The sequence below is a fragment of the Scomber japonicus genome, chromosome 20, assembly GCF_027409825.1.
Source record: "Scomber japonicus isolate fScoJap1 chromosome 20, fScoJap1.pri, whole genome shotgun sequence".
In the NCBI taxonomy this organism is placed as follows: Eukaryota; Metazoa; Chordata; class Actinopteri; order Scombriformes; family Scombridae; genus Scomber; species Scomber japonicus.
This window is the reverse complement of record NC_070597.1, coordinates 9,542,718-9,558,361: the sequence shown is the minus strand read 5'-3', so window position 1 is coordinate 9,558,361 and position 15,644 is coordinate 9,542,718. Positions and strand designations below refer to the sequence as shown.

The 15,644-nt window shown below is 39.7% G+C and overlaps 1 protein-coding gene across 1 annotated transcript; it reads left to right on the top strand.

Annotated features, from left to right (window-relative positions):
• The first annotated feature begins 54 nt into the window (after nucleotides 1-54).
• On the top strand, nucleotides 55-14,726 carry rgs9b (regulator of G protein signaling 9b). Its single transcript, XM_053340877.1, has 18 exons — nucleotides 55-123; nucleotides 1,779-1,875; nucleotides 3,166-3,216; nucleotides 3,304-3,410; nucleotides 4,289-4,340; nucleotides 4,420-4,478; nucleotides 4,695-4,771; nucleotides 4,858-4,939; nucleotides 6,375-6,437; nucleotides 6,986-7,015; nucleotides 7,143-7,204; nucleotides 9,022-9,135; nucleotides 9,379-9,494; nucleotides 9,660-9,747; nucleotides 10,433-10,654; nucleotides 10,917-11,040; nucleotides 13,133-13,536; nucleotides 14,573-14,726. The coding sequence occupies exons 1-18, from the start codon at nucleotides 55-57 to the stop codon at nucleotides 14,724-14,726; spliced, it is 1,971 nt and encodes a 656-aa protein (XP_053196852.1).
• The last annotated feature ends 918 nt before the right edge of the window (nucleotides 14,727-15,644 follow it).

The following is a 15,644-nucleotide window of genomic DNA, read 5'->3' as shown; positions in this document are numbered from 1 at the left end:
GTGTGTGTGTGTGAGAGTGTGCGTGTGTGAGGGAGTGGAGAGCACCAGGGCATCATGACTATTAGAAACCCTCTCGGGGATCATGGACAGAGGTATCGACCACGGATGGCATGTCTCAAAAAGGTAGGCTTTATATCAGTGGTCATCACAGGGCTTATAGACAATACCTGCAGACGCACTATGGATCATGTAAACGCAATGCTTCTGGTGCTGTGGTCTGCTGTAAGCTGGCTGCAATCATATTATATCAGCCTCTAAAACAAATCTATATTCTCTTCAGATTCTCAGAGGAATCCCTTTCCTGATGCTTTTGGTCTTTTTATTTTATTTTTAATTTTAGGATAGACAGGTACCATTTTAATTACATTATGCAACACAACCTGCATTGCTTTAAGTATGCATTCAAAAAACAAAATCTGAATTTTAGTCACCCAATTAATTACAACCAGTGGCAAAAAAATAACATCTCACAAGCATCAAGCATTTAGAAATGCTTGTAACTAAGTGACAATGCATCAAAATGCTTCAAATCATCTTGGTTTCAGTGCGCACTCTTTATCTGTCTATCACACTAAATGTTAGAGTGTGTTTTGTTGCAACCTTTTCACAGTGATAAGGTCATTCAGTTTAATAAGCATTAAGCCTGGATCAGTATCAGTGCTTCCATCTACACCGACCAGCCTCTGGAAAGAAGTTAATCCAGGCGCTTGTGTATTGGAAAACAACACAGCCGGGTCCCGTGGCCAAAGTGGGGGCTCGATTCATTATCTCACATTTCACATTGGTTCACATCAGGAGCTGCATGTTCATCACAGTGTAGTAACTCCTGGTATTAGAGGAACTGCGGAGGAGGAGGTGATTAAGAAAAAAAAAGCTTAATCATTAACAGAATATTTTTTTGTTTAGAGTCTATTGACCCACAGCAACTCACAATGCCCTGCTCTCCAGGGGAATGCTGATAGAGAATTCATTTCCAGGAGAACTTCGTGTTTTGGCCTATGAAAGCCCACTTTGGTCCGGCTCAGCCTGTGGCTTATAGCCTCTCCAGGATGACTTCAAAGCACAAAGCCACTTCAAACAGTCTCAGAAATCAGCGGCACACACACACACACACACACACACACACACACACACACACACACACACACATACACACTCACTCTCTCTCTCTTTGACACATTCAAACACAAACTGAATTATTTAACCACACTATTCCTTGCTTTTCCAGTACACACCTGAGCTGTGGGAACTGTGGGAGCTGTGGGATCGGATGATGAGATAACTAAGATGTTGTTTAGGGCAGTGACTCACCACAGAATCCTCCCACACAAGCCACACAAATGCAATTAGATCAGGGCATGAAACGAGCCCCATAACTGATCTTTTGCCATCTTTAAATGTAGTGTTATGGTTCAGATTTTCCATTTTTATTGTTTTTTAAATTGCATTTTTATTGTTATTTCTGAACTGCAGAAACAGTTTTAAGGGAGTCAGCTAACCACTAAATCAATTGCATATATATGATTGATGAAGTATTGATGACATGCTTTGATAGTGAGCCTTAATAGACAATTAGAAGCATTTTTTTTCAATCTTTAATACATCTAACCTGTTTTTTTCCCTAATCTATAACCCAGTATGTCTCATAAAGGCTGCTCCCACAACTTGTTGTCAAAGCAACCTGTTGGCACGGTGACCTCTGCCCCCCTCCCTGCTCCCCTCCTATCATCAGTTGTCGTGGTAACCTCTTCTCACCCCCTTATGATGTTCCTTCACAGGCAGAGAAGGTGCTGCTGGAGATGCAGGATCCCAAAACAGGGGTTAAGTCGCAGCCTCAGCGGCTGGTCATGACAACAATACCGCACGCTATCGCTGGTGAGGAGGCCACACACACACATGCACACACACACACACACACACACATGCACACACTCATGCAAAACGCTGATGAATGCACGTACGGTACACACTTGATGTTATGCAGTGGCTGGTTGAGTGATTGTGCCTGTGTGGTCTCACTGGAGGATACCAGAGCTCTGTGCTTCAAAACTCGAGAGCTACAGATCCCATCTCCATGACAACCCCGCGGTCTTGGAGTCGGAGACAGGGAAAAAAGTAGGAGGTGAAGGAGGAGGATGATTGAGCAGGCGAGAGGAAAAGAGCAAGTAACAGAGACAGAAACGGGAGAGAAAAACAGACACTGAGCGAGGCGGGCAGTGGAAGGAGGAGGAGGAGAGGAAGAGGAAGAGAGGGAACCTAGAGTTCTACGTCAGGCTGGTTAAAATAGCTAAATCAATGAAACTGAGCAAACATGCCTCTCCTCTTCTCTCTACTCTTTCTTTGATTTCCTCTTCTCTTCCCTATATCTCTCTTTTCTTTTCTCTCTCCTCTGATGCTCTTCATCTTTCTTTCCTTCCCTTTCCCCTTCTTTTTCTCTTTATTGTACTTTCCTTTAATTTTTTTCCTTTCCTTTCCTTTCCTTTCCTTTCCTCTCTCCTCTCCTCTTTTACCTGCCTCTTTCTTTACTTTCTTTTCTTTTTTCTTTTGTTCATGTTCTCCTTTCTTTTCCCTTGCCCTTCTCTTTACTTTCCTTTATCATTTTTCCTCTCCTCTCCTCTCCTCTCCGATCATAACTTTTTTACTCTCCATTTCTCACCTCTCCTCTTCTTTTTCTCTCTCTCTCCTATCCTTGATCTTCATTTCCTTTCTTCTTCTTTTTACTTTCATCTTTCTTTCCTTTCCTCATCTCATCTCAACTCACCTTTCCTTTCCTTTCCTTTCCTTTCCTTTCCTACCCTAACCATCTAGTCTTTCATTTTCTTGTGTCTCTTTTCTCCTGTCCTCTTTTCTTCCCTTTGTTTCTCACTCTGCCTCCTCCACAAGCCCCCTGTTCTCCTCCTCCTTGTCTTCCCTCCCTCCATCTGTCTCCTCACATTTGCTGGAGAGGCTCACAAACTATCAGTACAGTCAGTAGTGGTATATCAGAGAGGGGTCTGGCATTTAGCGGCGCACACCCACCTCACAAACACTCACAGCACTTATTCCTTTTTGTTCGCTGTCAGAGCTGCTTTTGTCTGAAGTGCCTATTTATTTATTTATTTACTTATTTTTACACATGCTTTGTCTTCTCACACTTTGTCATTCGCATCTTTTTTTTTTCCGCAGGTGAAGACATAATCGCCTGGTTAGTGGACAGATTCAAAATAGATGCAGAAGGTGAGAGATGAGGCTGTAGTCTGCACTTCATGTGTTTTAAAGTCATGCCCAAATTAATTCAATTAACTCTATGCCTGTTGTTTCCAGAGGCGAAGGCTTTCGGCTCTATGCTGGTGGCGTTGGGATACATCTACCCTCTAATACACCACAAACGCTTAGTGATTAAACCAGATGCATCTCTCTATCGCTTCCAGGTAGACACACCTCACATTTGAGACTTTTTGGCCCAAATTTAAACCCAGGGGAGACGCATACTGTGCAGAAATAATTTTTAAAGGTATAATTTTTAAATTGTGTCATTCATACAGGATACATAAGAAGCTCCCTTTTTAAAAAACTTCTTGTCTTGGGTTATTTTAAAAGCTGCAAATACTCCCAGCATCTGACGAAGGATCATAAAAGTTTTCCAAAACTAACATTTAACATTTTGAACACATTGTTTATGGTACAGTTGTTATTAGGGTATAATATTACCCACTGCTATGTTTAATTTTTACACATGCAGATGTCAGTCCACTGGTAGTTTTCATTAGGTGCAAATTTCTGATTCTACACTTTTTGTTGCTGTTAAATATGATCTGTAATCATACGAGAGTGAAGTAACACAAAGTGCTTTTGAATTTTGAATTTCTCCCTTGCTTAACTTTAAGTCTAATAACCAAAGAAACTCTTTAATGATATAAAACACAGCAAAGTAAAAAAAACCTCACATTTGAGGGGCTGGAACCTGAAGATGTCTGCTTGATAAATTACATAAAAGATAATTAGAATAGTCGTTGTTGTTGTTGAAAAATAATACATATTAAGTGAAACTGATGAACTGTGTTTCTGCCAATTTTTGCAGAATTTCTGCATAACTGCTCTAACATGCAAAATGTACAATTAGAAGATAAAAGAGTTTAATATAAGATGATTAGTACAAGGCAGAAGCAAGCAGAGGAGCATTTTGTGACTTTAAATTGTTGTCTTACATTTTTAAAATGTTTGTTCTGGTTTGTAACAAACAAATCCAACTCAGAGTAACACTTACAATATATATAATAACTTAGATTCTGCCATTTGTCCTTTCCAGACACCATATTTCTGGCCTACACAGCAGTGGCCCGTTGAGGATACAGATTATGGTAAGTATGACTGCACATTTTACATCCCGCTCTGCTCCAGACACTCGACTAACGCACCTTTTTTATTTCATCATTTAAGCAATCTACCTGGCGAAAAGAAACATACGTAAGAAAGGAGTCCTGGAGCTGTATGAGCAGGTGAGAGCAACACTGAGAATACCCAAGTATAAGTTATTTTTGTTGGTTGGCATTTACTGAGGTGTTATTTTATGTCTTAGAAGCTTTTTTTTCTAGGTTTTTCTGGCACATGTACTTCCAAAAGGTGCACGGAGGAGGGAAAAAAGCCTCTAGAGGTCAAAACTCCAGCAAGAGTTGTAGTATATAGAACTTTATTGTGTTATTTTATGTCCTCAGGAGCGGTACAACCATCTTCACAAGTGGATGAATCACAAATGGGATTTCATAGTGATGCAAGCTAAAGAGCAGTACAGGTAGGTGTGTGTGGAAGAAACTCAATGGCATCACTCAGCTTTAAAAAATCAAGAAGATGTTTTACGATTCTCTGTGTGATTTTAAGGGCTGCGAAGGAAAGAAAGAAGCCGGACCGCGTGGTGTTCGAATGCCAGGAGAGAGCCTACTGGGTGGTTCACAGACCGCCGGTGAGAATACACACAAACACACACAGACGGTTGTCAGACTTGTACTGTGAGAGCAGGATACGGCTTCATATCAGTGGACTGCCAGCAGACAGAGAAGTCTGAAAATAAATTGCACTCCACCTCTATACATCCCAGGGTATCTCATTATCTCTACCCATGATGCCTCATTACCGTTACATGTCCGTCGGAGTAAAAGGCCACCACTGATTAATATTTCACACTGCATAGGAGAATGTGTGTGCAGTGGTTTGCACCTCGTTGCTTGCGGCAACATGAGTCTAAGTTTCACCCGGTGTAGTGACGCCGGACCGAGAAAACTGGGGCAGCTGCCACCGAGCATCGAATGACCCCAAAGAGTCACTGTGTGCCAGCTGGTTCGTGATCATACGATAAAGTACAAATTATATAAGTTATATACAAATACACTCAATTACTGTAAATATAAGCTGAAATAATAATAGTATATTTTAATTTATTGTGCTTACATGGTGCCATTTGTATTGTAACTCCCTAATTAATGAATTAAAAGTAATTCCCTAAAACAAATTGATACTGCAAATCTGCGTCCAGATCATGAGTATTGTACTTTAATTAATTTTATTTATTTATCAGGGAGAACACACATTAATTAACATCAACAGGATGCTAATTTGTTAGATTTAAGGCTAAAAGGCTTTAGTGTTGAGCTTTAGAGATGTCAGTAGGCATATTTTCAAACTTTAGACAACCTGTTTCAAGTGTTTATGCTAAGCTAAGCTAAGCTAATCACCATGTGGTTCCACTTTGATGCTAAAGGCACGGGCATTAGAACGGTTGTATTGGCTCTAATCATCTAAGCCTGGCAAGTAATTAAGCTTATTTTCCAAAATCTATAGTATTCTTTTAACCAAAAAAAAAAAAAAATACAGCAGTTTTGTTTTTAAGAGTCTCATTTTTATGTCACTTTGTCTGCCTAAGAACTTGTTTACGCTGTGTGTGCTGTAGCTGAAAGTGACAAAAAGAAAAGACGAGATGTTATTTGCATTGAAATAACATAAAATATTCATATAAGTTACACTTATTGGCTCACTTGACAGCTCCATACTTCATACATTCATTCATTTTCATACATTCTCAGGGACAGATTTATCCTGTTTACCAGTAAATGTGGTTTACACTCAATCCATTTTTGAATCCCCTGTTGGAAACAAACAAATAACTTGAAGATGTTTTTATAATATCCAAGTGTGAATAAAAACTAAAAGAAAATCACGTTTTACATTTGAGTGGCCTCCTGTCGTCCCATGTGGTCGAGAAATGTGTGACACATTAGCAGCCTATGATTAGCATTGTAAAACAGCCATCTGCTTTAATTAATAAGTCCTTTGGTTAAAACAGTGTATAATTTCTTTTATTGTGTGTGTGTGTATGTGTGTGTGTGTGTGTGTGTGTGTAGCCGGGGACAGTGAGTGCCATGGACTATGGACTGGAGAGACGAGTAGATCCTGACTCAGATGAGGTAACAGGTGAGTCTCCACATGACCTGTATGAACATAAATCCTGCCGATCAGCTTATATTCAATAAGAGGCTTTAATGCATGGATCCAGGTGCTACTTATCTTCCGTTTCCTTTCCCTATCTGCTGTTCCAATCATTAAACTCATCTTTTACTAACATTAATTCTGTCCTACGCTCTCTTCTCTTTTCTTCTCTTCTTTTCTATTGCAGGCATTTCTCATGGCTCACCTCTTTTTGTATCCAGACTTTTATAATGGTTATGAACACCTACACACACACACACACACACACACACACACACACACACACAAATCTTGGCCATCACTTAACCTGCTTGCAATCATTTTATCCCTCTAGCAGCCTTTTTGAAGAATCATTCAAAATGTAGTGTTAACACTCACAATGGTCCACAAAAACATTGAAGTACAAGAGCACGAACACAAAAGCACAAAGCACAATATTCCACTTTGTGTCTGCAGATATAGATTTTAAACCTGTGATGTGACACATAATCTGTTATGTAACATTTAATATATTTTTCTCCTCCAGACAAAAACGCCCGACCACTACGAAAGAATCGTAAGTGAGATCTTACACTCTTTCTTTCTGTCTTTCATTCTCTGACTTTTTTTTCTCTAACCTGTTTCTGTTATCATTAGCAGTGATAGCATTTTTACAGCCGTTATCTCTCCTCTGCTTCCTCTAGATGATCTTTACCCAGCAGTCCATCATGAGGCCCAGAGTGAAGACATCTGTGTCTCTCGGAGCGTAAGCTAGTCCATCATATTTCCAGCTTGCCTACATACAGTATATCTGTGACAAAACAGGTTTGCCTTAGATAGGTTGCATCATACTGCATGTCCCATAATAGTAAACACGCTGACCTGCAAATGTAGGACAGGCGGAAGTCATGCAGAGATGAGATTTGATGTGATTCAGATGCAGTAGCTGTAGGTTCAGTGACTTCCTGTCATGTTATCAGCCTGCTAGCGTGTGATGATGATCAATTTGTAAGATGTATCAGTAGGCACATACTTCTGCCAGAACTGCACAGTCCTAGAAAATGTTTTGATTCATGATCATTTGCAGCTTGGCTTAGATCTGCATCCAAATACTGCATCAGATTTCTTCCATTCAGACAGGTAGTGAAGATAGCAAAAATATAAAGAACTGTAGATTCAAAACTGAAGTCTAAATTAGTCCAAAATTACTTATTCATTGACCAGTGACCTAACTTTCCCTGTTAATTTCAATAAGAGGTATTTGCAAGAATTGTGCTTTATGCTTTATGTCTATGTAACAGACAGGTGCAAAAATATTAACACATTTCTTCAATGTAACAAATTTATGTTGCAACATTTTGTCAAAAGAGAAAAGCTGCTTTAGTTATTATTGACCTCTTATCTACCATTGGGGTGAGGAATGTACCACTTTTGCTGCTATTTAGTGGTGACTCCTTCTTTAATGTGTACTGATGCAGCAGGACATAACTTTAAGTGAAATTACACTACAGGAGATATGTCATGTTTTATGTGACTTTTATGTAGTTTATATACTATTATAAGTCAGATGTTTATTTTAACCATGATCAAAGTTCCAAAACTTGAGGTAAATTAAAATGCTTCGAGCAAGTCAAAAGCCACTGCTTCATCCTGCTCTAAACGTTAAATTTGCAAAGTTACCTCTACTTCAAAGGTGTCAAACTCATTTTCATTCAAGGGTCACATACAGACCAATTTGATCTCATGTGGGCCGGATCATTAAAAAGATGGAAGGAAAGAAGGAAGGAAGGAAATAAGGAAATAAGAAGGGAAGGAAGGGAAGACAGGCAAACGGAAGGAAGGAAGGAAGGACAGAAGGAAGAATGTAAGGCAGGACAGATGGAAGAAAGGACAGAAGGAAGAATGGAAGGAAGGACAGATGGAAGAATGGAAGGAAGGACAGATAGAAGAATGGAAGGAAGGACAGATGGAAGAAAGGACAGAAGGAAGAATGGAAGGAAGGACAGATGGAAGAATGGAAGGAAGGACAGATAGAAGAATGGAAGGAAGGACAGATGGAAGAAAGAGGATAAAGGAACGAAGAAAGGAAAAAAGGAAGGTAGGAAGGACAGATGGAAGGAAGAAAGGAAGGAACGAATAAAGGATAAAAGGAAGGTAGGAAGGACAGATGGAAGGAAGGAAAAAAGCACTGGATAGCAAGTGTGCCGTATCTGGCCCGCGGGCCACATGTTTGACACTCCTGCTCTACTTCCTTCTCGTAAAGATGTCAAATTGCTGTCTATTTTGTAGCTTTTTGTTATTCGGGTTGTCCACTTGCATATTTTGGATCAGATTTCAGCACTAACATGATGTATGAGCGAAGTTTTTCATTTTGCGTAAAGAAAAAGAAATTCTACTACTATAGTTTGTTTATGTGGCCTCCAGAACTGCTGACCAATCAGAACAGGGTGTGCTGATCTGTCTGTTTTACACAGAGGCTGAACTCAGAGGCTGTGAAAAGGGCTAGTTATATTAAGCTAGATATTCCAGTAGTTAAGATTCAGCAGTCTCATTGGTTCAATATTTCGACGTTCCTCTTTGCAGAATAGTGAAATACTGCACCACCTACAACGGCCACGACCCTTTCTTTTCCAAGGTTCTTCCCAGCAACCCCTGGCTCACTGACGATGACACGCTGTGGACCTTGAACATGCTCACGTGAGTCAGCCGAGGACGATATATAATTCATATTTCTTTTCATTTTACCGGTATTTGAAATTCAACTGATGGATATTGAGTTTACAATAAAAAATGTTGTTTCAGTGATTTTCTTTTTCTTCCTTATTTTGTGTGTGTGTGTGTGTGTGTGTGTGTGTGTGTGTGTGTGTGTGTGTGTGTGTGTGTGTGTGTGTGTGTGTGTGTGTGTGTGTGTGTGTGTGTGTGTGTGTGTGTGTGTCACAGTGTGGAAATCCCAACGAGAATGCGTGTGGAGAAGTGGACGTTCAGCTTTGGAGAGCTGCTCGCAGACCCTCGAGGGCGAGATGATTTCAGACTCTTCCTGAAGAAAGAATTCAGCAGTAAGATGGTTGTCTTAAGTAGATTTAACAAGACTGATTGCAGAAGCACAAATTTCATTTTTGATCACACAGTGTTATTTTTTCCGCCATTGGAAGAGGGAAACATCAACTCAGTAACCTTTTTCTCTTTTCCATTCAATTGTATTCCATTCTCACCCATCTTAGGTGAAAACTTGGCTTTCTGGGAAGGTTGTGAGGATCTGAAGTGGGGAACAGCATCGACAATGAAAGAGAAAGCCGAGTACATGTACAAGTACGGTCATCATTTCTTCCTTGTGTGAAATACAATCAGTCATCTCTAATGACTCTTAATTTTTGCTTTTGAGGTTTGATATGATATAGTCAAGTGTAGATGTCAAGCTTTTTCATTTCACATTTTTAATCAGTCCCAGGAATGTGACAAAGTGTTTTCATTATTAATTTTTAAACCTGTATTTAACCAGGTGAATCCCATTGCATCCCATCCCAAGTTCTTTTTTTCAAGGGAGCCGTGGCCAATATAACAGCAATACAGTGTTTCAAACAGCATACACAGAAAACAAAGCATACAGAAGCAACTCATAAAATAATATTCCTAAAAAGACAGACAGGAGGAATTGAATTCACATTTAAAGCCTTCAATATATTTTTAAATGCCTTAATCAGGATCAGCTCATCTAGCTTCAGACCAGGCTGCAGGGGCAGAGAACATAAAGGCCTGTTTGAAAAAATCAGTGTGAACCTTAAATTAGAAGATACAATGCCTACATTAGAAAGTAAAGGAGAGCAGAGAGAGTAGGACAGAATTTATGTTAGTAATAGATGAATATGATGATTGAAACAGCTGACAGGGAAAAGAAAAGGAAGATAAGTAGCACCAGGACCCATGCATTAAAACAATAATTACTAGTTTTGAGTGATATATACCCTCTCTGTTTCTGCTATTCACTTCATCCCAGGACATTCCTGGCCCGTGGTGCACCTCGGTGGATCAACATTGATGGAAAGACAAGGGAAATCACAGTGATGGCCCTGAGACATCCACACAGATACGTCCTGGAACCAGCTCAGAGTCATATCTATATGCTCATGAAGAAGGACAAATACGGTCGATACATAAAATCTCCGGTGTATAAGGACATGTGTAAGAGAGCCGTTGATCCTCAGGAGCAAACGTTTACGTAAGTGGCAGCTTTAAACTCACACATTTTTGCATTTAATTAACGGCACTTTTTCTGAAGATACTTGGAGACAAGAAAGTGTAGATTTTTGCAGCAAAGGGTGACTTATTAGTGACACTGGTCTGAATTCTCATCTCTCTGGCCGATAATTGGTCTCACTGCAGCTCACTGGAGCTACTTCATCCATCATTGTAAAAAACTGAATTTTTACTCTGTCTTTTCCGCCTTTCTCTTCTCTTTTTCATCCTTCTTAATCCCCTAGTGACGCCCAGTTGGCGCATAATGCGAAGAACAGGCGGCCCAGTCCCAGCCTCATCATCCTCCAGCAGCAGGAGGAGGAGCGGAAGGCCAAGCTGGCTGCCAGTGCCCCTGTAGACATCACACAGGTCATGAGCAAACTACAAAAGGAGGCCACGATTCAAGCTCCTTCTCATAAGAGATGAACACAAACACATGATGCTCAGTGATAAAATCTCATTTACTTTAAGTTACTGAATGATTTAGTGGAGTCATTTGAGTTGAAGCTGTAGTATATTTCTTACTAATGACATCTACATTTTAAAGCCACTCTAGTTATAGTGTAAAGCTGCTATAATCAATATTTTTATATTAGCTATAGATCTAATGATTATGTGTAATGTGAAAGGTTGCTTGTAGTGATGATTCCAGAGATAATTTTCACATGAAGTTTCTCTCAGCTTTAAAGCATCTTCCAGCTCATTATTTAGGCTTTATTATACTATTTTTGATTCACTCTCAGTGCTCTAATAGCACCATTTTTGGCAGCATCATGCAGCTATTTTCAGCAGAAGAGCTCTAAAAAGCGGCTTAACACAACAAGTTACTGACTAGCTGTTGAACATAGTGGAGAATTTAGGAGATAAGGATCCACATATTCCCAAAGCAGAGCAAAACATTCCTTTAAGGAGAGAAAATATTAGACTTACATGTCTCCGGATGAATGCTGATGTTGCTTTGTATCTTCTAGATGTGTAAACAGGTGACTGTTTAAAAGTTCACAGCATGTTTCTGCTGCCCCCAAGTGGTTAAAATCTCAGTTATTGCAGGTTTAATGATATTCAAACACCTACAGACATGTGTATCCATACTAATGTCAAAGATTGAAGGATATTTATGTCTGATATGACTTTCAGTGGAGGAAAAAAATGATTTGGTGGTTGTTTCATCCTTAACATGCCACAAAAAAGAACCTAATTATTGAAACCTGATCTGGTGAGCCACTGTCATGTTAGTGCATTTGATAGTAAAACAGACAGTGTTAGAAAGTTTATTTCAAAGTAAAGTGGAAAGCGGTGGTTTTTGGGAATGGGAATGTGCAATACTGAATATGAAATCATATTATAGTTGCATGGTATGAAAGCCAGAGGGAGATAAACAAGTGAGAAATATGAATTGACTCTTTAAACACATGCAGATTTATTGAGAATTGATTACAGGTTGAAGACAAATGGACATTTTGAGACGTCTGTTACCATCTGTTACATTTCTGTCCATACATGTTGTGACTGTGGTCTGACATTTTGTTTCCCATAATGCATCTGTTGTACTGTGTGTCTGTACTGGTCTTTATGTTTTCTGTGTCATCAGTCATAAGCTAATAAAACATCCATAAACCACCTCATGTTTATCCGTTTGTCCTGACTTGTCATTCACTGTTTTCATTAATGTCATCGCACACATTTCTCTTGGCTGTCCTTGAATTGTCAACCCTGTCTGCTTGAAATGATTGATCATGAGTCTGTCCTGATTATTGGCAATAATGCGGAACACGTCTCGTTAAAATTAGAGACAGTATATATGATAGATGACAGATGCAGAGATATTTCTTTCTTTCTTTTTTCTTTCTCTCTAAGAAAACCTTGATAACACCAGCCATAGATGCTTACATGTTGAACTACAACATATGTATGTAGAGCTGAAATAATAGAGTTGATTAATAATTGTTGATTGACTTAAAAGTAATTTACTTAAAAAAAATAAAATAAAATCAAAAGATGAATTGGACAAACCATTTTTAGTATGTTACCTTGGGTTTGGGGAAATTGTAATTTGCATTTATTTCGGTATTTTCTGACACTTAAAACAAAATGATTGTTCAATTAATCAAGAAAATTATTTGTAATTGCAACATTTATATGTAAAGTAAATCTACATAGTGCTTCATCATCATAACAGTATTAATAATGACAATAAATTAGTTTTTAAGCTCCTTTTATGCAATCCAAGGACACTCCACACACAGAAAAAAGCATAAAAAAAATGAAATGCTTGGCTAAAAATATGGGTCTTAAGTTTAGACCATATGATAACATCCTATAATATCCATCACATCACATGGCAGTATAAAACATCAGTTGGAAGAAATCATCTGCTGAAAACTTGCCAAAATTCACAGCATGTATTTGGAGAGAAACCCGCTCTTGCTGACTCGTATCTTCTTGCCCTTTGACCTCACAGCTGTGTCGCTTCACCACCCCTGTCCCCCACCTTGCTGTGTACTCCGGCATCATCGACTCCCCTCCTGCCAACGCCTCACCCTCCCTACCGTTCCTGGCTCACACCCCAGCCTGCCCGTCCCCCATCAGTGTGGCCTTAGACAGCACCTCTGCCTCTGAGCGGCGAGTGGAAGCAGGTGAAGGGGAGCGTGAGGGGATCCCTGAAACTAGACCCCCCCCAGGAGGAAATGTGTCCAAGTCTCGCATGACTCTCTCCCTGCGGCGTTTGCTGAAGCGAGGATGCACCCCTTCCACCATGTTTGCCAGCCTGTCGCCTAAATGCCACTCAGCTGCTGGGACAAGCAGTCGCATCCAGCCAATCAGCCCAGATCAACCCAGCCAGGCTCCACCCAGGAGGATTGGCAAGTGAGTGTGAGACGCCTACAAAAGTGCACAGAAAAACCAAAATCTACAACATGATCCCATCACTATCAGTGCAGTTAGAAAGTCGTGGTTTCTACAGTTTTATATTTTCAGGCTTCCAGCTTTAATCCAGCAATTTGGATTTGAAATGAAACAAGCACTTTAACGCTCGTGTTGTCCTCCCAGGTCAAACTGACCCCGTCTTCTTTCCTCCCTTCCTTCCTTTTGTCTGTACTTCCTCCACCCCCCTTTCTTCCCTCCTTCTTTCCTTCCTTCCCTCCTTCCTCAGTCCTCTCTTTCTTTCCTCTGTCCTTCCTTCCTTCTTTCCTCCCTCCCTCCCTCAGCTCATTGTTTTGGTTTTACAGCCCACAACTTAGCTGTATTGGTTCTCTCTCACTGTGCTCGTTAACCTAATTTCCAGCAGCAGCAGGCAGATTTCTTCAGTGAAAAAGCTCTGATAAACCCACTGAATACAACCTGTGAAACAGCAAACAGCAGATAGCCCTAGTTAGCAATTACCTGGTGAACACAACAGAGCATTTAGGAGCTGAAGTGCCAGATATTTCCTTCAGGTGCCAAACTAGTTTGCCAAATCTAGTTTGGTCTCCTGACCAAACTATATAGATAGAAAGAGAGCGAAGAAGACTTACTGTATATTCAACAGGAGACCACAAACACTTGATGCTCAGTGTCCGCTGAGGTGTTCCCTTTAACAATTTGGAGTGATAATACATTAATATTGTGTTAAGAGCTTGTTCCACCTCCCCAAAGTAGCCACATGAATAATTAGATGGGATAAATGATGCTGCTTTAATTGTAATGATTTTATACATTAACCTGTCTGATTACTTTCTGTCACTCTAAAATCTATGTATGTAAAATTCTATAAAATGCCTCTAATGTGAACCTAACACTCTCAAATTAAAGCTGAAAGTCAGCACTTTAACCACATACTTAGTGTTCTATCTTAAACCCAATGTACTGATGAAAAGAGATAATAATGATAATGAAGTGTCTCAATTTCTGTGACCTTTCACAGCTTTTTCCAGATTAAAGTGGATATTCCTCCAGAGTGCCGCATCTACCCCATAGAGTCTGAGGATGAGGAGGAGGAGAACCGGGCCTCCTCTCGGGGAGCCAAAGAGATCATTTGCCCCTGGGAGAGTCTCACTCCGCAGAATGGGACCGGCTAACGGGCTAAATTTACACAGGTATAAAAAGACGAGGGTTTGCAGATGCAATGTGTCTGTCTGAGCAGGCTGGAAGTAGATTTTTACCATTTCACAGCATAAAAGGGTAAAATCTCATTGTAAATTGTCCCTGTGTAGGTGTGGCTGAATCCTCACTACCAGGCTACAAAATACAACATAAATACCAAACAACAAAGAGACTGAAACACAACAGTCAATCTGGGACTGTTTCACACCTTAAAGGAATACACCACAAAAATCCCATGTTTTGAGTATGAAACATTCACTATACCTGCAGGCTATGGATAGCATGCATTAACAAAGCCAGAAGATTAGAAATACTGAGTCCAAATTCCAGTTTAATAATGCTCCTCGATAAAAATGTTTGACTAGCCACCAAAAAAAGACTTCAAATTTCTGAACTTCATGAACTGAATGAATGAACTGCTGAGACCTCTCTTAACTTGTACAATTAAGTTCTTAAAGAAACAGCATATTACCATACTTCCCAGCATGCAATGTTTGAGGGATAAAACTCTGCAGACCCTTCATTTTTTGTAGTTTTAAGAAAGCACACATGAGTGTTATAGTTTTAATTAAAACAATGGAAACCATGATAAATGTTTCAAATTCTATAACTACCCTTATGTCCGTGAGCCTTGCATGTTGAATTTTACTCTGGTGTAAAGCGTTCAAACAACAAGAGCGGATGCAACAGCTTTAAGGTCTTTGAGTTAAATTAAAAACTCATTCTTCAAACTGAGAAATTGTAAAGAAAAAACACATCTGACCTTTAATCAGTCTGACTTTTACTGAACTTGATATCTCTAGTTAAGTTATCTCAGTTAGTTTTACATTTTCTCAACTCATGAGACAACTTTAAAGTATTTATTTGTCTTTTAAAGTTCAGTTAACTCACAG

Bases quoted from the DNA above. Each gene is read 5' to 3' on its own strand.
- rgs9b (XM_053340877.1), top strand. From the start codon at position 55: ATGACTATTAGAAACCCTCTCGGGGATCATGGACAGAGGTATCGACCA. The intron at 4,940-6,374 runs GTGAGAATACAC...GTGTGTGTGTAG, and splicing joins GGGTGGTTCACAGACCGCCG to CCGGGGACAGTGAGTGCCAT. The intron at 9,136-9,378 runs GTGAGTCAGCCG...TGTGTGTCACAG, and splicing joins TGGACCTTGAACATGCTCAC to TGTGGAAATCCCAACGAGAA.